We start from the raw sequence: 18,840 nt of genomic DNA, 5'->3' as shown, positions 1-18,840 counted from the left end.
AGATGCGTATGGAATAATTGCCACATTCGGCATCGCTATTATTTGAAATTCTGCAATTGCTCGCCGATTTATGACAGGTACTACTTTTGTTATTCAATGTTTATGATCGGAAAAAATATTTGAGAGTGTTAACCGTAAGAGCAAAGTCTCGGGAACATGTTATTTGGATTCAGTCAGATATTTATTATAATTTTATTTACCTAATCATCTTCAAGGTTGTATTTCGTTTCGTTACATTCTAAACATTATTTAAATGTTTTGTGTCTTCTACTCAGATTGCGAAAACTTTCTTGCGATATTTCAACTCAATAAATTTAGCTTTTACAACAAGTTTTTATCATGTAAGTATCATCTTATTGACACGTAATAATTTACTAATCTCAATATATTTTTTATCTATTAATTAATTAATTAATCAATTTTTTTGTTCATTCTCTTATTTGCCAATCCACTTATTTGTTTGTTTGATATAATACCTAACTTTCTTGCATGAGTCAGTAAAAGTTTCGTTGCCATTATAATATAATAACTTTTCCAAAAAAAAATATAAACTAAATAAGCCGAAACTTAAAACAACCGTGGAGAAGGCAATTATGAATATTTTTGTGACAGCAATAAATATTTTTTTGGCAGCGAGGTCTTAACACGTTAACTTAACTCAGCTTTTGTTCGTGGTGTCCGCTATTTGCTAACTAATCTTATAAAACCCATGGACTCCAGAATCCTTGAACAGAATCTAATAACATTTTCACTGTTTATATAGCATAGAACGAAGATTGAGATGGTTTATGAAAAAAAGTTTCAACGTTTCAAAACACTGTAAAATCTGAGTGCGGTTAGTCAGACGCAACTCAAAACTCTTGTTTGGTTTGGTTTATTTATCTATTTAGTTATTCGACAAATGAGATTTAAAAAATGAATTTAAACAAAACGTATAAAAGAAATAAATAAATAACGTAGAAGTGTTTCGGTGAAAGGTTTTTTACTCCAATTTAGATTTATTATCTATACATTTTATTAGATACGGGTTTTTTTATAAAAACATAAATTATTTCTGAATTATAACAAATACTCCCTACGTTTTAAAATGCACAGCTTTGTCTGAATGAAATGTAAACATGATATTAGGAAAGATATGAAATATCGGAGGGGCGAGATAGGAAATATGATGCGCACGCACGTCAGTAAATTGTAACTATTGTTTAAACTCCAACCACCCCCATCTATTCATCATGCCACTTCCCATATTGGACGTGTTGTTTGCGTCATTTCAGCAGCATCATTGGAGAATATAATACTTTATGGTTAACAGAAGTATTGCCCTTCTGTTTTATTCTTAATTTTGTAGTTATTTCAATAATGATAGAATAATTTGTGCAATAAATGATTAATTTCAAATTAAATATTTGATCATTTCATTAAAATATTTGGTACAAAATTTTTTTTTTTTTTTTTTTTTTTTTACATTACATTTTTAGATTTTTTTTTACAAAATGTTGGTCCTAATCGTAATAAATGATTTGCATTATATTTGTGATTCTAAAATTCCATCAGCACTAAATAAATTACATTAATCTTAATAATAGGGCCGACTTAAATAACTTTAGTTTGTAGAAAAAATGCTTTTAAAATCTCCGACATCCAAAATACGTGAAGGCCATAAATTCGTCTGTTTGTACGTAAGCTGGAGCTAACATTGGAGGGATGCATCGAACATTCATCTCGCGTTTTCATTTCATCCAACAAGTTTATATATATATTACTGAACTATAAACTTGTTGGATATATATATATATATATTTTTATATGCTGATATATATGTTTATATGAATGCTGATATATATGTTTTTATTATGGGAAATTACTTTAATTTATACAATAACTAGTAAATTATACTGAATTTTTAGTATCAAAAAATTTTATATATAAAAATGTTTTTTCTATCTTAACTCTTACGTCTTTATAACTGATCGTTATATATCAGACTGAAATAAAAAAAAAAAAACTCTGATTTTCGTTTTCTGAACTGTATATATGGTTTCTGTTTTTTCCGCTTCTTCTCCGTGTTCAGTAATGTCAAGTCAATCAAACATTACTTTCTCATTGAAGCTCTCCAATACATTAAAGAAAAAAGTTTACATTTGAAACAAAGATTGCTGGCTGGATTTATAAAGCAGTTTTTAGATTTGGAAATATGCCGATATCGAGTCAAACATTTAACATTTAAAAATAATATTAGTTCAACTTGCAACTCAAACCAGGGGCATCAATCTCCCGTCTTGAAAGTTGGAGGCAAAATCGCCCATTGGGTCATTTTTTTATTTGATTTAAACATTTTAACCAGTTTTTTTATAATAGAAAAGAAAAAAAGGAGACAGTTTCTTTATTAACCTAGACGCCCTGACTTAAACTGTCCTTGGACATTTGTTGGAAACAATAGAATCCACCAAATAAAATAATTTTTTAAATATTATTATATAAAACTAACAAATTGATTTTCCTAACTTGTTGATGTTTAAATGGCGCATTGTAATGTTTAAGCACAAATAAGAATAATCATAAAATTAAACAATTCATATTGAAGAATTTGAGCGGAAAGTGCGCTGCTTAAAACTTGTTATAGTATAATATTTCAATGCTAGAAGATAAACATGTTTGTTTAAATATTATAACACACGGTGTGTGCCAGTAGGTATAATTGCTTATTAAAAAATAAAGAGTTAAACACGTGTGCGTTAAGAAATTATAAACAATGGTAGATGAACGGAATGTCATCTACGTGTTTTCCTTAAGTGTAGCATTCACTTATCCGCAACGAATGTTTAATTGTTTTATTGCACTGAAAGTATGAAAGCGTCTGATCGTTTCGTTTCGATCGTTCTATTGAAAAAGTGCATTCCTTCCCTGGCATGTTTTTTTGAGATAAGTTTGGTTTATGGCTTGTTGATGGAGTGACCAACTATCTCTACTGTATTCGCTCTTTCAAGTTTTTGTATGCCGAGGAATTGGGAAGCAAAATTTGGTGTGGATTTTAAATACAGTTAGTCAGTAATTTAAAAAATTATAAATTTTTTAAAATAAATTAATTTTTCAAATAAATAATAGTTATCATATTAGTTTGTTATTTATGTTTATTTGCTAAAAGTTATTAATTGCATAAACAACAAATATTTATATAACGTTTTGTAAACGAATGAATGCATGAATGAATGAATGAATAAAGTTCAAAGGAAGCATTTTAAAAAAAATCAAGTCTAATAATTGAATCGTGTATTATCGAGCAGGACAGCAATAATTTCAGCTTAATCGAACAAGAAATTATCGCGTTGTAAAATGTATATATATTATACTAAAATTATTTTACGTATGACAGCGTGGTTTTTAAAAAATTTTTCTTTCTAATTCTTTAACATTTTATATGTTATTGTCGATAAAATTAAAAGTTTTATAAAAAAATTTCAACGCAGGTTCATCCATTTCATACTCCATTTCATTTAGCACTCAAAACCCTTAATTCCGATGTCATCCAAGTTCTTCTTGATTCATCTTCCTTTGACATTTACAAATTCAACGCTGCCCAAAAGGAAACGGTAAAATTTTTTAGTTGTTAAATTTCTCTGAAAAATTTTTAACCTGAGTGTCCCATTAACTATTTATAAATTGAAGCCCTAAAATTTGTTAAAATTAGTATAAAATAACTTTATTTGAATTTCTTTCAATGATCTGCGAACCCCCAAAAACAAAAGCCTTTCTATGTCTGTGGGTTTTTTCAGATATTAAATGCTCCATTATCAATTCGTTCCAACAAAATGTTTATTTTATCTTGCAAAAAATTAATGTTCAAACGGTAATCTTGTTAAGATTTTCCCGGCCAATGTTTTAAATTTGTTACGTATTATTAATCAAAAACGTGTAGATTAGTTAGTAATAGAAATAAGTTTCATTTTAATTGCAGATTATTTGACTCAACTATGCACACGATTGATGTGACTATTGAATATCCCCAAACAGAAATTGCCGAGCAACCTATGGTACCTTGATATTCCATTCAGCGACGTACAATGTCAGGATCACCACAACAAATCAAATAGCAAAAAAAAGTTAGACAATAATGACAGCATTGAAGACAAGCGCGAGTCCAGTCTTACCCGCTCGACTTGGTCGCCGGGCTTTGGCAAAAATAAGTTTAAATGTTTTCTCAGCATCCAGCAAGGTGTGGAGAAGATGATGGATTGCTTGAAGGCCTCGACAATATGCAATATAAAAGATTTTATTGTCTTACATTCCGTTGGATTAACGTTTCCTATAGAAAAAGTAAATTTTGTATTTCTGTTTCTTTTTTATATGTTATTTATATAAAAGTCCTTAGTTACAAATCAGTTACAAGTAATAAAATGCGATCTAAATGTTCGCCAATGTGAACTAACCATAATTCACTTCTTTATATGGTCAAGTTGGCTCAAATATTAAGCTAATTTATCTGATAAATCTAATATCTTGTTGTAGTATAATACTTTCAATAAGTTCATAATCAGGACATTTAGTTAGTTCCAAATCGTTTCAAATTATAAAATTCAATTACAGAATGTATAATTTTAAAAAGTTAATTTTAGAATATTAAGAAGTTTTTTAAACCGTTTTGTGTTCTATAGATTTTAAAACCATTGCTTAAAACTATTCCACTAATTCAAGAACACTTCTTTTTATTGATTCGTCAAAAAAGCCGGTCGCTCGAACTGGACAGTAAGTGCAAACACAATTTTAAATATTGCTAGAATATTTAAGAATACTTCTCCAGTGTGCTAAACTCATTTTAACTATTTACAAAATAATTTAGTTAATCAAATAATAAAAATTAAATTTGTGTTAAAATTAATATTAAAAGTAAAATTGGGTGAATGTGCGTTCAAAAGTGTACACTTAAACATTTGACAAAACACTTGCAAACCCTGCACCAGTTAATAACACTCTCTTTAAAAAATTGACGCATTCCTCGATACGTCTTGAAACATTACTAGATTAAACATTTCAAAATCGGTTCACAAATGTTATATACTTTTCTATTAAAAACTTAATTTAAAATATTAGTTAATAAATTAAACTTAAAATTAACGGCGCTTTTATTAAAATCATGGCAAGGAAAAGAAAAATCACACGTGTAACAGCTTAGTCTTAGAAACTGAAATGTAATTTTAAAGTTTATTCATATCAAGACATGACAACCTCGATATTTTTTATCTTATTTTGTATCATCCGAGTTCAGTATATTTGTTTAAATGAAGAGTGTTGGTGGGATTCAGAAGATATAAAATAAGATATAGATAATATTGAGGTAGCCATTCCTTCTTTGGTTCAAACCATTGGAGGTCGAATAAATTTCGCCTATCTAAATGTTAGTTGCAACTGTTTATTTAATTTTATGAACTTTTTATAGAAACAAAAACAATTTTATGAATGGGTTTTGTTAGAAAATTAAAAATTTAAATTACTTTATTACAATTTTATCAGTGGCGACGACTTGCGAAAATATTCGCCCATTTTTAAACATGTTTAAGCTTTTAACGTGCAATCAATAAAAATTAGGATTAAAAAGTTCATTTATATTTTCAGGTGTTTTCTCAGATTGAGTTGAAGTTTCTGTCAAACCTGTACATAATTGGTCTTTCATGCAAGGTTGACGAAAGTGAGTTAAATAATGTGCTGCAAATGTTGTCTCTGCAAACTTTAGCCCTTTGTGAAATTCAGTTGACTTCATTTCCTGCTGGTATTTTGAACATGTCCTCGTGTCTTCGAGTGTTAAAATTATGTCGAAACTGTATTTCCCAATTACCTGAATCAATTGGAGAGCTGATACATTTACGCATACTATGTCTTGATTTTCAGAAGCCTAAACTTAAAGTCCTTCCTAACTCGATATCAAATTTAACAGAGTTACAAGTTAGTGCTGGTTATTACATAAAATTAAAATATTTCAATGTGTTTAACATAAGGCAAAATTTTTTTTAATTTTAGGTGTTAAGTCTTCGCGGAAATGAAATACAGCACATAAGCTGGATAAGGAATTTTTTGTATTTACAGGATTTAAGACTCGATAGAAATGAATTGCTTTCTATATCAGAAATTGTCTACGCTAACTTCGGCCGTTTGAATGTTTTGGATATTTCTTATAATTTCATTGAAACCATTCCATATACTGCATCTGATCTTATAAAGAGATTAAGACATTTTGAATATTATTGTTCAACGTTACGACCGTTAAATATCAGAAACGACGTAAAAAGTTTAATACATCACCTAGACCTACATTCCATTTTAACGTCTTCTACTTCTAACAATTTAAATGAGGGGAGAGATATCGTGATAGCCGTAGTCGGGGAATCAAACTCAGGAAAAAAATCCTTAATTGCTGCATTGAGCGACGAGAAAGGTATATGTAGGTTAGATTGACTTTTCTAATAGTTTCGTTGTTTTGAGTTATGATGTGAACAACACAATAATAATGTCATGTATTTTTCAATTTTTTAGTTAATGTGCAATGATTGTTATTGTTTTGTGATAAAATAAAAAAAATTTACAGACAAGATTTGAAGTTTAGAAACGAAGACGGAGGCAATGTTCAACACCTGAAATCAGAATCGTTTAACATAAGAGACGATTCAAATATGTCACATCACATCACAATGCTTCTTATAGATTCGGACTATATAAACACCTGCATAAAAGATTTCGAATTCGATGCGATATGTCTTACGTTTGATTTAACAATTTTTGAACCACAGAACGTATCTCAACAAATATTTTTTATGAGACATATTATTGGAATACAGATCTGGTTGGAAACACTCTATGAACTATTTCCAAACACTCCGGTTATATTAATTGGCACAAAAGCCGAACTGATCAAACCAATTTCGTTCTCAGCAAGTTTAAAAGCTATAGAAGAATTGATAGATAAATTTAGACAATGTCATAAGCAAAACTATTCCTCAGAAACGTGTTCAACGTGCTTTTTATGTTCAACTAGAGCAATTCTTTCGAGATGCTTAAAAGTTAAATCTTTGTCTAAATTTGGCGTAAGTTGTGTTGATTTTAGTTTAAGTTCGACTTACGGATCACATGGTCTTGTTGATCAAACAATTAGTACAACTGATTCAATCCTGATGAATCCTCAAAACTGCTGTTTGTCAGATATTCCCAATTCAGAAATGCACACATGCTTTCCCCACATTATTGGATACTATGAATGTGATTCTCGAAAGTGTTTTCCAAAAGAAAATAAAAAAACTAATTCAGGAATAGATTGTCTTAGAAAGGCATTTATCCGTCATTTTGCGAGTGACAACTGTCTGTATTCTCTAAAAAATAGCACTAATGTGCTACCGATGAATTGGATATCTTTTGTTAAACACTTGAACCGTCTATCGTGTACAAATAATCCACCTATTGTATTATACGATGAAATCGTTTCAATATGCCGCAGCTTTGATATCGTGTTTTGGCAGATACCACTGCTGTTGCGTTACTGTCAAAGTCGATGTCATCTAACAATCCTGAAAGAAAGTGAAAACCACGATGCTCAGTACGTCATAACTCAGCCTAATTGGCTTGTTAAACTTGAAAACTGCGTATTGAACAGTTTAGATAATCCATTGATTTATAAATCAAATCTAAAAAATTTAATTTCAAAATCAATTACAAAAATTTGTTGCGACACCAAAAAAGTTTTAGAACATATCAATGTCGCTAGGTTCATCAGATCGATCATGCATTATTTTTGTTTGACTAATACTTGCTTAGATATAAAAACCGAAATATTTTTATTTCCGAAACTTTTAAGATCTGGCGACCCATCGTCCAACATATGGAACGACAAACCAAGTCTTGATGAAAAACAAATTACTTGTGAAGTGAATTTAGCATCATCTAAAAATGATACTTTCATAAACTTAGTCAAATCACTTCTCAGTGCAAAAGGAATCGATCAGTTGGGTGTTTTAGTACATCCAATCCCTGTGGTGTTACAGCAACAAATAATATTTTACGTTAAATCGGATGTCGAGTCCTGTTCAGATTGTTATAATTTTAAATATCTTAATGTAAAAAAATCTTGCAATCCTACCCGAGGCGAGAACATGTTGGATTCTTGTAATGTTTATCATAAACTAAAAATAAATATAAGTGATGATCAAAAACGAATTAGAATTTGTGTTAGAGGTTCTCAACCTTGCTGCACTATGAAATTAACCTTGGAATATATTTACTTGCATGCTGGAGGAAAAAATATGGATATGACTACAAAGCCTAATATAAAACAAACAGCCAAAAATTTGTCTTACAACACGGATTTTTTTAATTTTTCGTCTTCTGATGTTATTGAACGTAAAAAACTTTGTAATTTTGAAAATCAACATTACATTTTTTGCCCAAAATGTATTTTTTTCAAAAAATCAAATCCACAACCGATATATTTTAAAGGTGTACTGTTGAAAAGAAAACCTGTTTGTGATTATTGGCATCATTTAGGTAGCTGGAGTAGAGCCATGACAGGAAGTTATAAATCTTTTTCAAATCCGTGCTACGTTGAAAATATTTTTTCTAATGTCTACCCACCTGACAATGAATTTCCTCGATTAGTCTTAATTTTACCTTCTAGCAGCCAAATTTGTAAAAAAGAATGGCAAACGCAGTCTAAAACTCGATTCATGGAAGGATTTGAAGTTCACTTTTTATGCGAAAATCCAACTTATTGGCATTTGGCTAAAGTTACAGGTTATAGAATTTTAAATTCAACGAGGAAAAAAAACGAAGAACATGTTTTTTGTCTTTTGAACATGGCAATGACCTTAATACAAATCGTTCAATGCTGCAATGAATTTAACGGATTTGCAAAAATGTTACTGCCTATTGCCCAAATTTTCATGAATTTAGCCGAGTACAAAAATGTTTTTGACAATAATATAGAAATTGAGGATAACACTGATAGTAAAGCATACAATTGTTATTTATGGTTGCTGAAAAATAAAGATCAACTCTCATCATTGATGACCAAATTTCTTATGACAATCGGCGATGGAGTAACAGATTTCTACTGTAAAATTAATGTTCCGTTAGATATTGATAATTTATTTCAAGTGCCTACTTTTGGAAGTAGATCAAAACTAGCTGATTTTTTTCAAATGGATTATACTTCAGGCAATTTTGCAGATTTGATACCAGTGTATTTAGGAAGAGAGTTGAGATGGGTCTGCAGTGATCATTACAATGACCTTCGTTCTTTTACAAGCCTTATAAATAAATGAATATCTTCCTTATCCAGCTTTATACTTCTTGTCAATTATTTTCATAGAGATATTATTCCGGTAGTATAGTCAACAGTCGGCGAAAAATTTTATCCCTTTAATTATACATAGATTTCCATATTTTTAGACAAAAACATATATGGCTTTTTGCATGTATGAATTGGTATGCATTCAAAAATAAATATTTTTTTTATATAATAATCATTTGTTTAAAAATAAATTTTTTCAATCAATGCAGTTTTTGTCTAGTGAAAGGCAGAAATATTTGAAACATAATAAAAACTTTTCTAAACTTCAAGCTGAAGTGAAAAAATGAAACAAACTTAATGAACTAAAATATGCCTGCGTATGCTCTTCACATTAGAATTCAACAACAAATTCAAAGAAAGTCCTATTTTAAAATCATTCATAAATTTTGAAACCATTATTAAAAACTGTACAATTCAAAAACAATTGAGTTACGCTACTTTTTTTAATGGCGCATATGCACATAACGTTCAGAATTGGATTTTTAAAGCTATCAGCATAAATTGGCTGAAATATGTTCAAAATAATCAAAGATAAAACTTTTAAAAATTATTTTAAATGTAAATTTCTTGTTGACAAATGTGCTCCTCAGCATTTTTTGCGTCTCATAGGCTATGTAAAACCGAAGCATTATCGGCCTCGACATTCTATTTTTTTTGTACCTTCAGGGATTAACCGTTTGTTCGGGTTTAACCATTTGTTTGAATGAACGGATGTCTAGGCCTGGAAGATAAAAATAATGCAGACAACATCGAAATCATTTTCTTACCTTATGTATACGTAGTTTTTAGGACATAACTGCCAAAAAACAACACCCATCATCATCCTCGTGCTTTAATATATTTCAACGTACCTACAAATTCAGATTGTAGTAAAATCCGTACGGCATGGGGCAGACGGCACCTCCTTGCCTCGGTACAGATGCGGCGTGGCACTGCCGCTATGCTAAGAGCTGTACAACACAGTTATACGTTCTGTTTTGATGTATAGTGCAGAGACGTGGCCGATGAGAAAACTCGAACAGCAACTCGAACTGACATGAAGATGATTCGTTAGATGCAGCATGTTGACCTAAGGGACATATCCATACAACCGAGAACCTGAACCGATCGGGAATGTGTACCTGAACACTGAAGGATGCATGTCGTCGTCATCGCCTACGATGGTTTGGCCATGTGAAGCGAAAACGATGCGATTACCGCCCAATAGGTCGCCCAAAAAAGTCCTGGTCTCAATTAGGTGGATGCAATGGATCGATCGACTTGGAGACAGAAGCTGATGACTGGAAAAAAAGTCCAACCCATAACGGATAGAGACTTTAAACGAGGATTGATTAATCGACTGATACGTTAAATCCGAATGCAACGATGGCTGGCAAAGATAAATAATCAAATTGCGGTTTTAACAAGTTGCAACTTCTAAATTTGACAAATTTCTAAATTTGTCAAAAAAGAGTTTCACGTGTATTTTGCACGCAATGCGCGCCTAACGTTGATACCTCTGAAAAAAATTAAAATGTATCTGGTACCACGCGCATATTATTTACGTATTCCATCGTAATAAATTTGATAAACTTCTAGAAACTTTACAATTAATGTACTCCAAGTTTAAAAATTTTAATATTAAATTTAATAAATTTTTATAATTTTATATTATAAATTTTATTTTTATTTATTTTAAATTTGAATAACTTAGATCTACCTCGACGATACAATGACAATAGACACAGCTCATTATAATTATTAATTTATTCCTGCATAAAAATTCTTCGTACATAAAAAAAATTGTCATAATTCAAATATTGACATACATATAGGTTCACACAAATATGTTAGTATGTATATATATATATATATATATATATATATATATATATATATATATATATATATATATATATATATATATACACACACACACGTACGTACATATATGCGAGCAAAAATTAACTGTCTGTTTGGTGATAGTCATTTTGTAGAGCGTTAATCACTGGATTGAAAGATAACATCTGCCTCAGAAAGCTGAAAAAATAAAAAAAATTAAAATAATGAACTATAACAACTTATTGAAATATTATTATCATTAAATATCTGAGTCTCGTTATCATTTTGAAAGGGGACGATATCGAAAATTCTGTATCGGGTGAACAGAGGTAATAAAAGCCGACGAAATAAAATTGCAACGAGATTTCGGTTTAGATTTTTGGAAACACAAACATTTTTCTTTATCATATTGGTTGGCGAGTTAGTTCAGTCGATAGAAGTGTCATGTCTTTTGTTATTGAACAAAGATCTAGTTTGAAAACTTTGTCTGTCTGTCCGAAAATCAGACAATTATACGCCATGCGTCTATAGTGCATAAAAAGCGCGTATGTAAGTAGCGTAACATGGATGTTTCAACCTTTGTGATATGAAAGTTTAACCATGATTATAGAATATTTATTTAAGCATTTTCGCACACTTTAAAACTATATAATATTGAGAAATATTCAATTAAAATATTTGGCTATCAGCCGAAAAAGAAAATTTGATAAAATTAACTAAAGTAAAAAAAAATCCAAATATGCCTGCTGGAATTTAATAGTTTATAATTATCAACGTTATTTAATTTAAGCGTATTTGTTATGCTGGTAAATATGGCAATAGATACCGCAAGACAACATAAAACTTTGTTGAGCTTTGGAGCTCATCATCGTCACATTCAATTGCAAAGCTGAAACGAGTCCATCTTTAATAGATTAACGTGCAATTTTTATTAGATACACGTGGGGCTGATTGTATGTCTTATATTAGTTACTTGTTGTAATTAAAATCTTAAGCCAAAAAAACTGATCCATCCATACTACACTAAAATTTTTAATTTAATATTGTCTTGTCTGAATATCGCATATAGCCGATTAATTACAAACAGTCAGTATTTGAAGTAGGTCGTCACTCATGTCGTGAACTAATCTGAACTAACTTACTAACCTTTTGTTGGACAAATGGAAATTTGTCCAATAACTCTAGTTGCTTTACAAGAATTATCTTACTTAAACAAGCAGAAATTAATTTAAATAAAACTAAATGAAAAGTACGATTTTTGTAAAAAAAAGATTCATTACTTCAAACAATTGTTTACGGTTGTATTGTTTCGAGACTTTATAATAACGATACGAGAAAATGTTTCTCTCTTTAGATCTCCGAACAAAATATTTTTGAATTAATTTTGTCTCGTTTCAATAACAATACAAGAAATCGTGTATTGTCATGAAATTTGCTTGAGCAGAAGAATAATATTCGAGATGCAGATGCTTAAGTATTATAATAAATTATTATTAAAATTATTATAAAGTAATTTATTCTAGGTGGTATCCCTCGCAGGACCACCATCTATTGCTGTAAATCAGTAACAATTAGTAAAAAAAAAGAATAATTTACTATATCGTTCAAAACCGGGGGGATAGAGTCATTTCTACTGAAAAGTAAAATGCATACAGTATCAAAAAGAGAACCTATGTTGCAGTGTTGAAAAATGAATGAGTAAAAACTTGTAAAAACCTTCACAGCTTATCTTTATTGCAACAGTACAACACTGTACAAAAGATGTGCCACAATAATGCACGCACATTTATAATTTTTAATACTTACGTCTGCCTCGTTTCCAATCCCCACCATAATTATCAGAAGCCTTTCTTTTGTTTCCATAAAATGATCCGTGCTGAGCATTATACCCTAAAGAATATTTAGAAAATAACTGAAGATGCATACGTGTAAACCACTGAATAAAAAGGTAACAAATTAAATCAAATTAAATTTAAAAAACCAAATATAAATAAATAATATAAAGGGATTGGCTATAAAAAATAAAATCAACCAATATTGCAACGAAATATCTAATAGAAACCAGTTGCAAAAAACAATATGGTAATGAAACATCTAAAAAATAACAAATAACCAGAAATGAACATTGGTTTGACCTTGTGATACTGTCAAACATTAAAATCAGATATTGAACATTAATAAGCCAAGGATTTTTGCGGAAAGTTTGAAATGCCTACTCTTTAATGCAGATATTCTGATACAAGCACATATTCTGATACAAGAAGACTTAATGACACTTTTTGGCAACGTCGAAAGATTCCAAAGCATGAACTTAAGGTTATTGAAGTAGCAACTATTATGTTTGAGGGATAAATATGTGCACAAAAATACCGCATGCATTTTTTGCTGTCTGTCTTGATATGGTTTGAAAAAGACTGTGACATGTGTGGACAAAATATGTACAGACAAACCCTTGCATATTTGCCTGCAAAGGCAAGCCTAAGCATAAACCAGATTGTGTGCGGGGCCCTTTAAAGGTCTAAGTAAAATGAAATTAGTATTTAAAAAACAGAGAATGTGGTGTTAGGACTAGCTTGAAACATAGGAACATTGTAAATTCAATATTTTCCTCAAAACTATCAAACATTTCAAATGAACGTGTAAATTGTTTGAGGAATGGTTATTTATAGGGTGATGAATGATGGTGTGAATTGTCTAAGGAGTGACATAGACTTATTATGAACAAACCTTGTGAATATCCTTGATTCATGAAACCATGGTTGGCAAAACCAGATGCACCGTAATAATTTCCTGCAGACCAGCCTGGTCGGATAGCGTTGCTGCCGTAGTTGTTATAACTTCCCACGTTGCCATATCTTTGATGCTGGCCTAAGCTGTAGGCATAAAAATCACATGGTAAAGACTACTCTTAAGAAAAATTCTAAAGAGCAATGCCTTATTCTAGTTACAAATTTTTAATTCTAAGTAGCTCAGTAGTATTGAATTTTTCCAAGGTAAAAGTTTAACATGTACTTGAAATAATTCCAAGTGAACTGGAAATTGATGACAAATAGCAAAAAAACTGAACTACCTTAAATTTATTTTTGTGCAAATAACAATATAAAAAAAACTTATTCTCTCTACTGACATTTTAACAATTGAAACAGAAAAGATTTTGCATAAAATAGAAAATAACAAAACAAATAAAAAAACATTGTTGTTTAGTTTCAATTTATTATTGTTCTTCTGGTTCCAACAATTCCCATGCATCCTGATAGGGAACAAGATGACAAGTGTTTTTCATAAACTCTGGTAATTTTGATTTTTGGTGTTTGGTAAACTGGAAAGTGGGAATAGGACCCTACCTCCGGCTAGTTGATTCATGCTTAAACGCTAATCACGCAACCTTTTACAAGGTTGACTTGTGGAAAGAAAAGTACAAGTTGTTTTCAGCAAACAAAAAACGTCTTTAGCTTCAGATGGTGAAAAATGAGGCAAAACATAAAACAAAGCAAAATAAAAAAAAATTTTTATCTGAAAAAAAAAATTAAGTATGAATAATATTTCCAACTAATGTAAAAACAAGCCATCAATTTAAACAACTTATAAACGGTGTTATAAATTTAAAAAGAATCAACTTTGAGGAGTTGGGCCTTCTCGAATCATAGGAACCTCTAGATGCCCCTCGGTTAGATCTCATTCCTCCCCTACAGTAGTTAAATGTAAAAAACAATTATTTTGGAAAAACATTAAAAAATATGCCTTAATTGTTTTTATATAAAATTAAAAAAAATAAAGTATGATTTTTACTGCTGAAACAATTAGATATGAGATTGAAACGTGAGAAGATATTAACATTTTTTGAGAAGAGTTGTCAGGTTTGTCTAATTCTTCTTTCTCAATCCTTTCCTCGTCCAGGGCGCCCAGCTCCATGCCCCAACCCTTTCTATGCTTGCTGTCTGTTGATAACTTATCCATATTCAATGATATCCCCTGAGGTATAAATTTAAAAAATTATATTACCAGTCACTGAACTATTTCAACAGGAATATGCATACATAAGTTTTAGATTTAATAATCAATCATAAATCCTCAATAAAAAGTACCAGAACCTAGCAAGCATGAAATTGAAACAAGATAAACTAAAAACAGAAACATGTTATCCTCTTTTGCTGAAGAATGGAGCCAAGCTATCACCTCCATTCTAACATTTCTAGTTCTCTACGAAACGTGGTTAAATTTTACGAGCGAGTAATGAAAACAAAGTTCCATATGTTTGAATTTGGGTACACATACACTAAGAGTACAGAGTAGATTTCTTCCAGCAGAATTAGACAACTTTGAGTTATCTATACTTTTGTTTCCAATCATTCAGCAACATCACAATCTCCAAACCACCAAACAAACAAAACCTTTCCTCCATCCGAGTAACAATCATTTATATGCATTTGCATTGAACGTTGTCATTTAAACAGATATTCATTTACATAAATAAAACACAAATATATTTTACTTTTAATTTATTGTGTCTTATTCATCCCACCTTTTATCCCCAGAACAAACTAAGTACACCTTATTTATACACAAACCACTATTCACATTCAAAACATCTTGACATCTTGATTATATCAACAACAACAACAAACAACACACGTTTAGACGACATTTTCCCCGAGATCGGGGGTTGCCGTTTGGCTACCTATGACGAAACCGAAATATCCCTCGACGCCATTCCATCATAAGTAATTTATTTGGCTAATTTTTACACAGGACGCCCTTCCTTATGCAACCACAGTTATAAGCAGTAGGCCTAGCCTTTGATGATCCAACATCACTCACAAGGCAGTGAGGGTAAGTTTAATGTCATAACCAGGACATCTTGATTATATCAACAGTTTCAAAAAAACTTGTATTTCAAAAATTTTAATATTTATAAAGACAAAGATTTTTCAAACTGTAAGTAATGAAATTATTAGTTAACGTTTGAAAATTTACAATTTTACAATAAAATAATTTTATACTTTTTCAACTTCTTGCAACTCCTGGCGACTCTTTCCATATGGAGTTCTTTGTATTTTTTTTAACTTGCGCACTTTATCCAACAGTATCATCCTCAGAGTGTCAGTTAGCAATCCTTTAACAAATAAGAAATATCCATTACAAAAAGATGAAATATAAGAGTTGAAATTGAAGGTTGTGCAGTTGGAGACTTCCAATTTATTTTAAAAACTTTCATATCCCCACTTTTATTAGTGTAACACTTGAAATGTGCAAAAACAGTTTTCTAAATAATATAATTAGCGTTTAACCATTACCTTTAGTTTTTCTTTCAGCAATAAAGTTCAGGTTTATTATAAAATAGACAGATGAAATGAAGAAATTAACAACAATTAAAGCGTGCAATGTTTAAAACGTTCAAAAAATTGTATAGTCTTTCTTTGAACCACAACTGTTCATCGTTTACATTTCAATGACAGTTTTTAATTAAGAAGCAACTTGTACTTTGAAGTAAGAGAAATTAAATCCATATTTGTTTCACTTTTTAGCAAACGCAACATTTTTGAAAGTCTCATGAATTTAAAAAAGATAAGAGAAAGGTTTTTATAATAATGTTAGAATGCTATTCTATTTTGGAAAACGGACAAAAACATGGTGAATTTCTGGCAAAATAATAAATAAGATTCTGAGTCCCTAGAAAAAAATTCGATACATCTCAAAGCATCTAAACATAATTATAATTATATGTCATATTCACATGGAGTCGTATGAATCTATGTTTCAGAGGTGTTCATGTATACATACCGCAAAAAATAAGTTTTCTTGAAGAGACTCAGAAAGGAACATTATTTCAGCAAATAGGTAATCCGTTCCAAAGAACCAATGCGACACGACAAAAGCTGTGGCCCAAAAGTTGGGATTTGACAATGATTAAGAAATTCGCCAACAATCCTTGGAGCAATCTGGCATATTCACAGTGGAATATTAGGTTGGGTAGAAATAATGGATATTATTTTGATGGCTAACATGGTTTGGGCAGAAACAGGAAGCCAGTAAAGCATTGGATGAAAAATAGGAAAGTTTGAGAGAGATTTGTTAAGAATCCGCCTGGTAGTTTTGTTTTGAATGGTCTGTACTTTTTTTAGATGAGTGGGAAGCTTTTCATAAGATAGAATTGCAAAAGCCTAACCCTTGATAGGATTAGACATCGACCGAGAATAGCAGCAATATTGGCCATAATCACATGTCTAATACGTTTTATAGTGCAATATTAAGCAAGATTTTGTGAAATAGCAAATCATCATAAAAAATCAATAAAAAAGACACTAACCGAAGCGTTCCTTTTTGATACAAAGAGCCTTAATGACAAAAAGATTTTCATCATTTAGAACGACATCCTTGTACTTTTCGGCAGCTTTGGTGACTTCCTCAGCTGATTCATACTCCAGATAGACATACCTACAATAACCATTAGACGTTGTTATAGCTTAATCTAGAATCCATAATTTGAAACAGCCGTCTTTGTAGATGGAAGTATCATAGTAAATGAGTTTGCAGTAGATCGGAATGTGAATTAAGTAAAAACGAAGAAGGTAACAGAATGACGATGACGTAGATAGGGATATAATGAAGAAGCAAAATGTCATAACTTCACTTACTGTGACTTAAAATCATCTTTTAAAATAATTAAAAATTGAAGTATGGAGCAAGCATATGTTCCATCTAATAAACAAATGTCATTTCAAACTAGGGCTATACAAGCCCATAAATTTACCGGGCTGTATTGACGCTTTGATCAATTTCCTTAAGTGGAGGAAAAATAAGACGTAATGCACCAGGAAATAGATCCCCCACTGTACTTTGAGTTACATCGAATGGCAAATTGCCAACATAGAGCAGACGATCAACAATTGAGCCTGTAACAATAAACCACCATGATCACATTAACCTATCAACTTTAATCACCAAATCATCAAAATTGCATTTTATTCTGTTTCAATTTGTATTTTAAAAAAAAGAAATTTGAGAAAAAAGAACAGGGTTAGTAAAGAAGAAGACAGGAGAAGATAAGAAAAGTTAATTAAAATATATTTTTAAAAATAATTAAACTATTAATTAATTATATTAATAAATTATCTTTAAAAATTAAATTAATATAATTGATACAATATAAAAATAATACAAAGGCATAAATTTCAAGTGAATTAAAAAAACATTTTACCCCCAAGCCCAACTTAGTTGGAATATTTTGAATTTTGATATATATCCTAAAGGGTAAGATATTTATAGAGTAAATTTTACCACTTGGATTGCATCTTGCATTAATTTGCAGCTATTTTTATTGACATTTCTTTGCTGGTGCAGACTTATTTTCATTGATATATTTTGCTCATATACCATTTAAGGTCCTACACATGTTAAGGCTTGGCCAGTAATTAGCCCAGTCTGTGTGAATTCTGATTTTCTAGAATTTGTCTTGAACTGAACAAATGTACTTTTTTTTATATAAATGACAAATAGACAATTATTTACAAGGTTTTATTCACATAGTATAACAATTTTTAAAAATCTAAAATTAAAATCCGTTTTTAAGAGAGCCTCTCAAAAAGATCATTTTATCAACATGGTTTCAACTCAGTAAAACTTATCCTGCAATGCTGAGAAGACTCTCAATTGCTGCTGAACCAAGCAACCAACTCAAAAATAATTTACAT

At 30.5% G+C, this 18,840-nt stretch overlaps 2 protein-coding genes across 2 annotated transcripts; one reads left to right on the top strand and one right to left on the bottom strand.

Moving 5' to 3' along the window:
• Positions 1-2,752: 2,752 nt before the first annotated feature.
• On the top strand, positions 2,753-9,299 carry HELRODRAFT_187855 (hypothetical protein; the record flags this gene model as incomplete). Its single annotated transcript, XM_009010864.1, has 6 exons — positions 2,753-2,845; positions 3,468-3,590; positions 4,012-4,314; positions 5,611-5,937; positions 6,013-6,437; positions 6,578-9,299. The coding sequence occupies 6 exons, from the start codon at positions 2,753-2,755 to the stop codon at positions 9,297-9,299; spliced, it is 3,993 nt and encodes a 1,330-aa protein (XP_009009112.1).
• A 1,757-nt stretch (positions 9,300-11,056) lies between these two features.
• On the bottom strand, positions 11,057-18,542 carry HELRODRAFT_187854 (hypothetical protein; the record flags this gene model as incomplete). Its single annotated transcript, XM_009010863.1, has 10 exons — positions 11,057-11,347; positions 12,956-13,039; positions 13,877-14,022; positions 14,767-14,835; positions 14,985-15,121; positions 16,931-17,025; positions 17,153-17,233; positions 17,457-17,584; positions 17,901-18,042; positions 18,524-18,542. The coding sequence occupies 10 exons, from the start codon at positions 18,540-18,542 to the stop codon at positions 11,340-11,342; spliced, it is 909 nt and encodes a 302-aa protein (XP_009009111.1). The 3' UTR covers positions 11,057-11,339.
• Between the last annotated feature and the right edge of the window lie 298 nt (positions 18,543-18,840).

This window comes from Helobdella robusta (assembly GCF_000326865.2).
Source record: "Helobdella robusta unplaced genomic scaffold HELROscaffold_1, whole genome shotgun sequence".
NCBI lineage: Eukaryota > Metazoa > Annelida > Clitellata > Rhynchobdellida > Glossiphoniidae > Helobdella > Helobdella robusta.
This window is presented reverse-complemented; position numbering and strand designations above follow the sequence as displayed.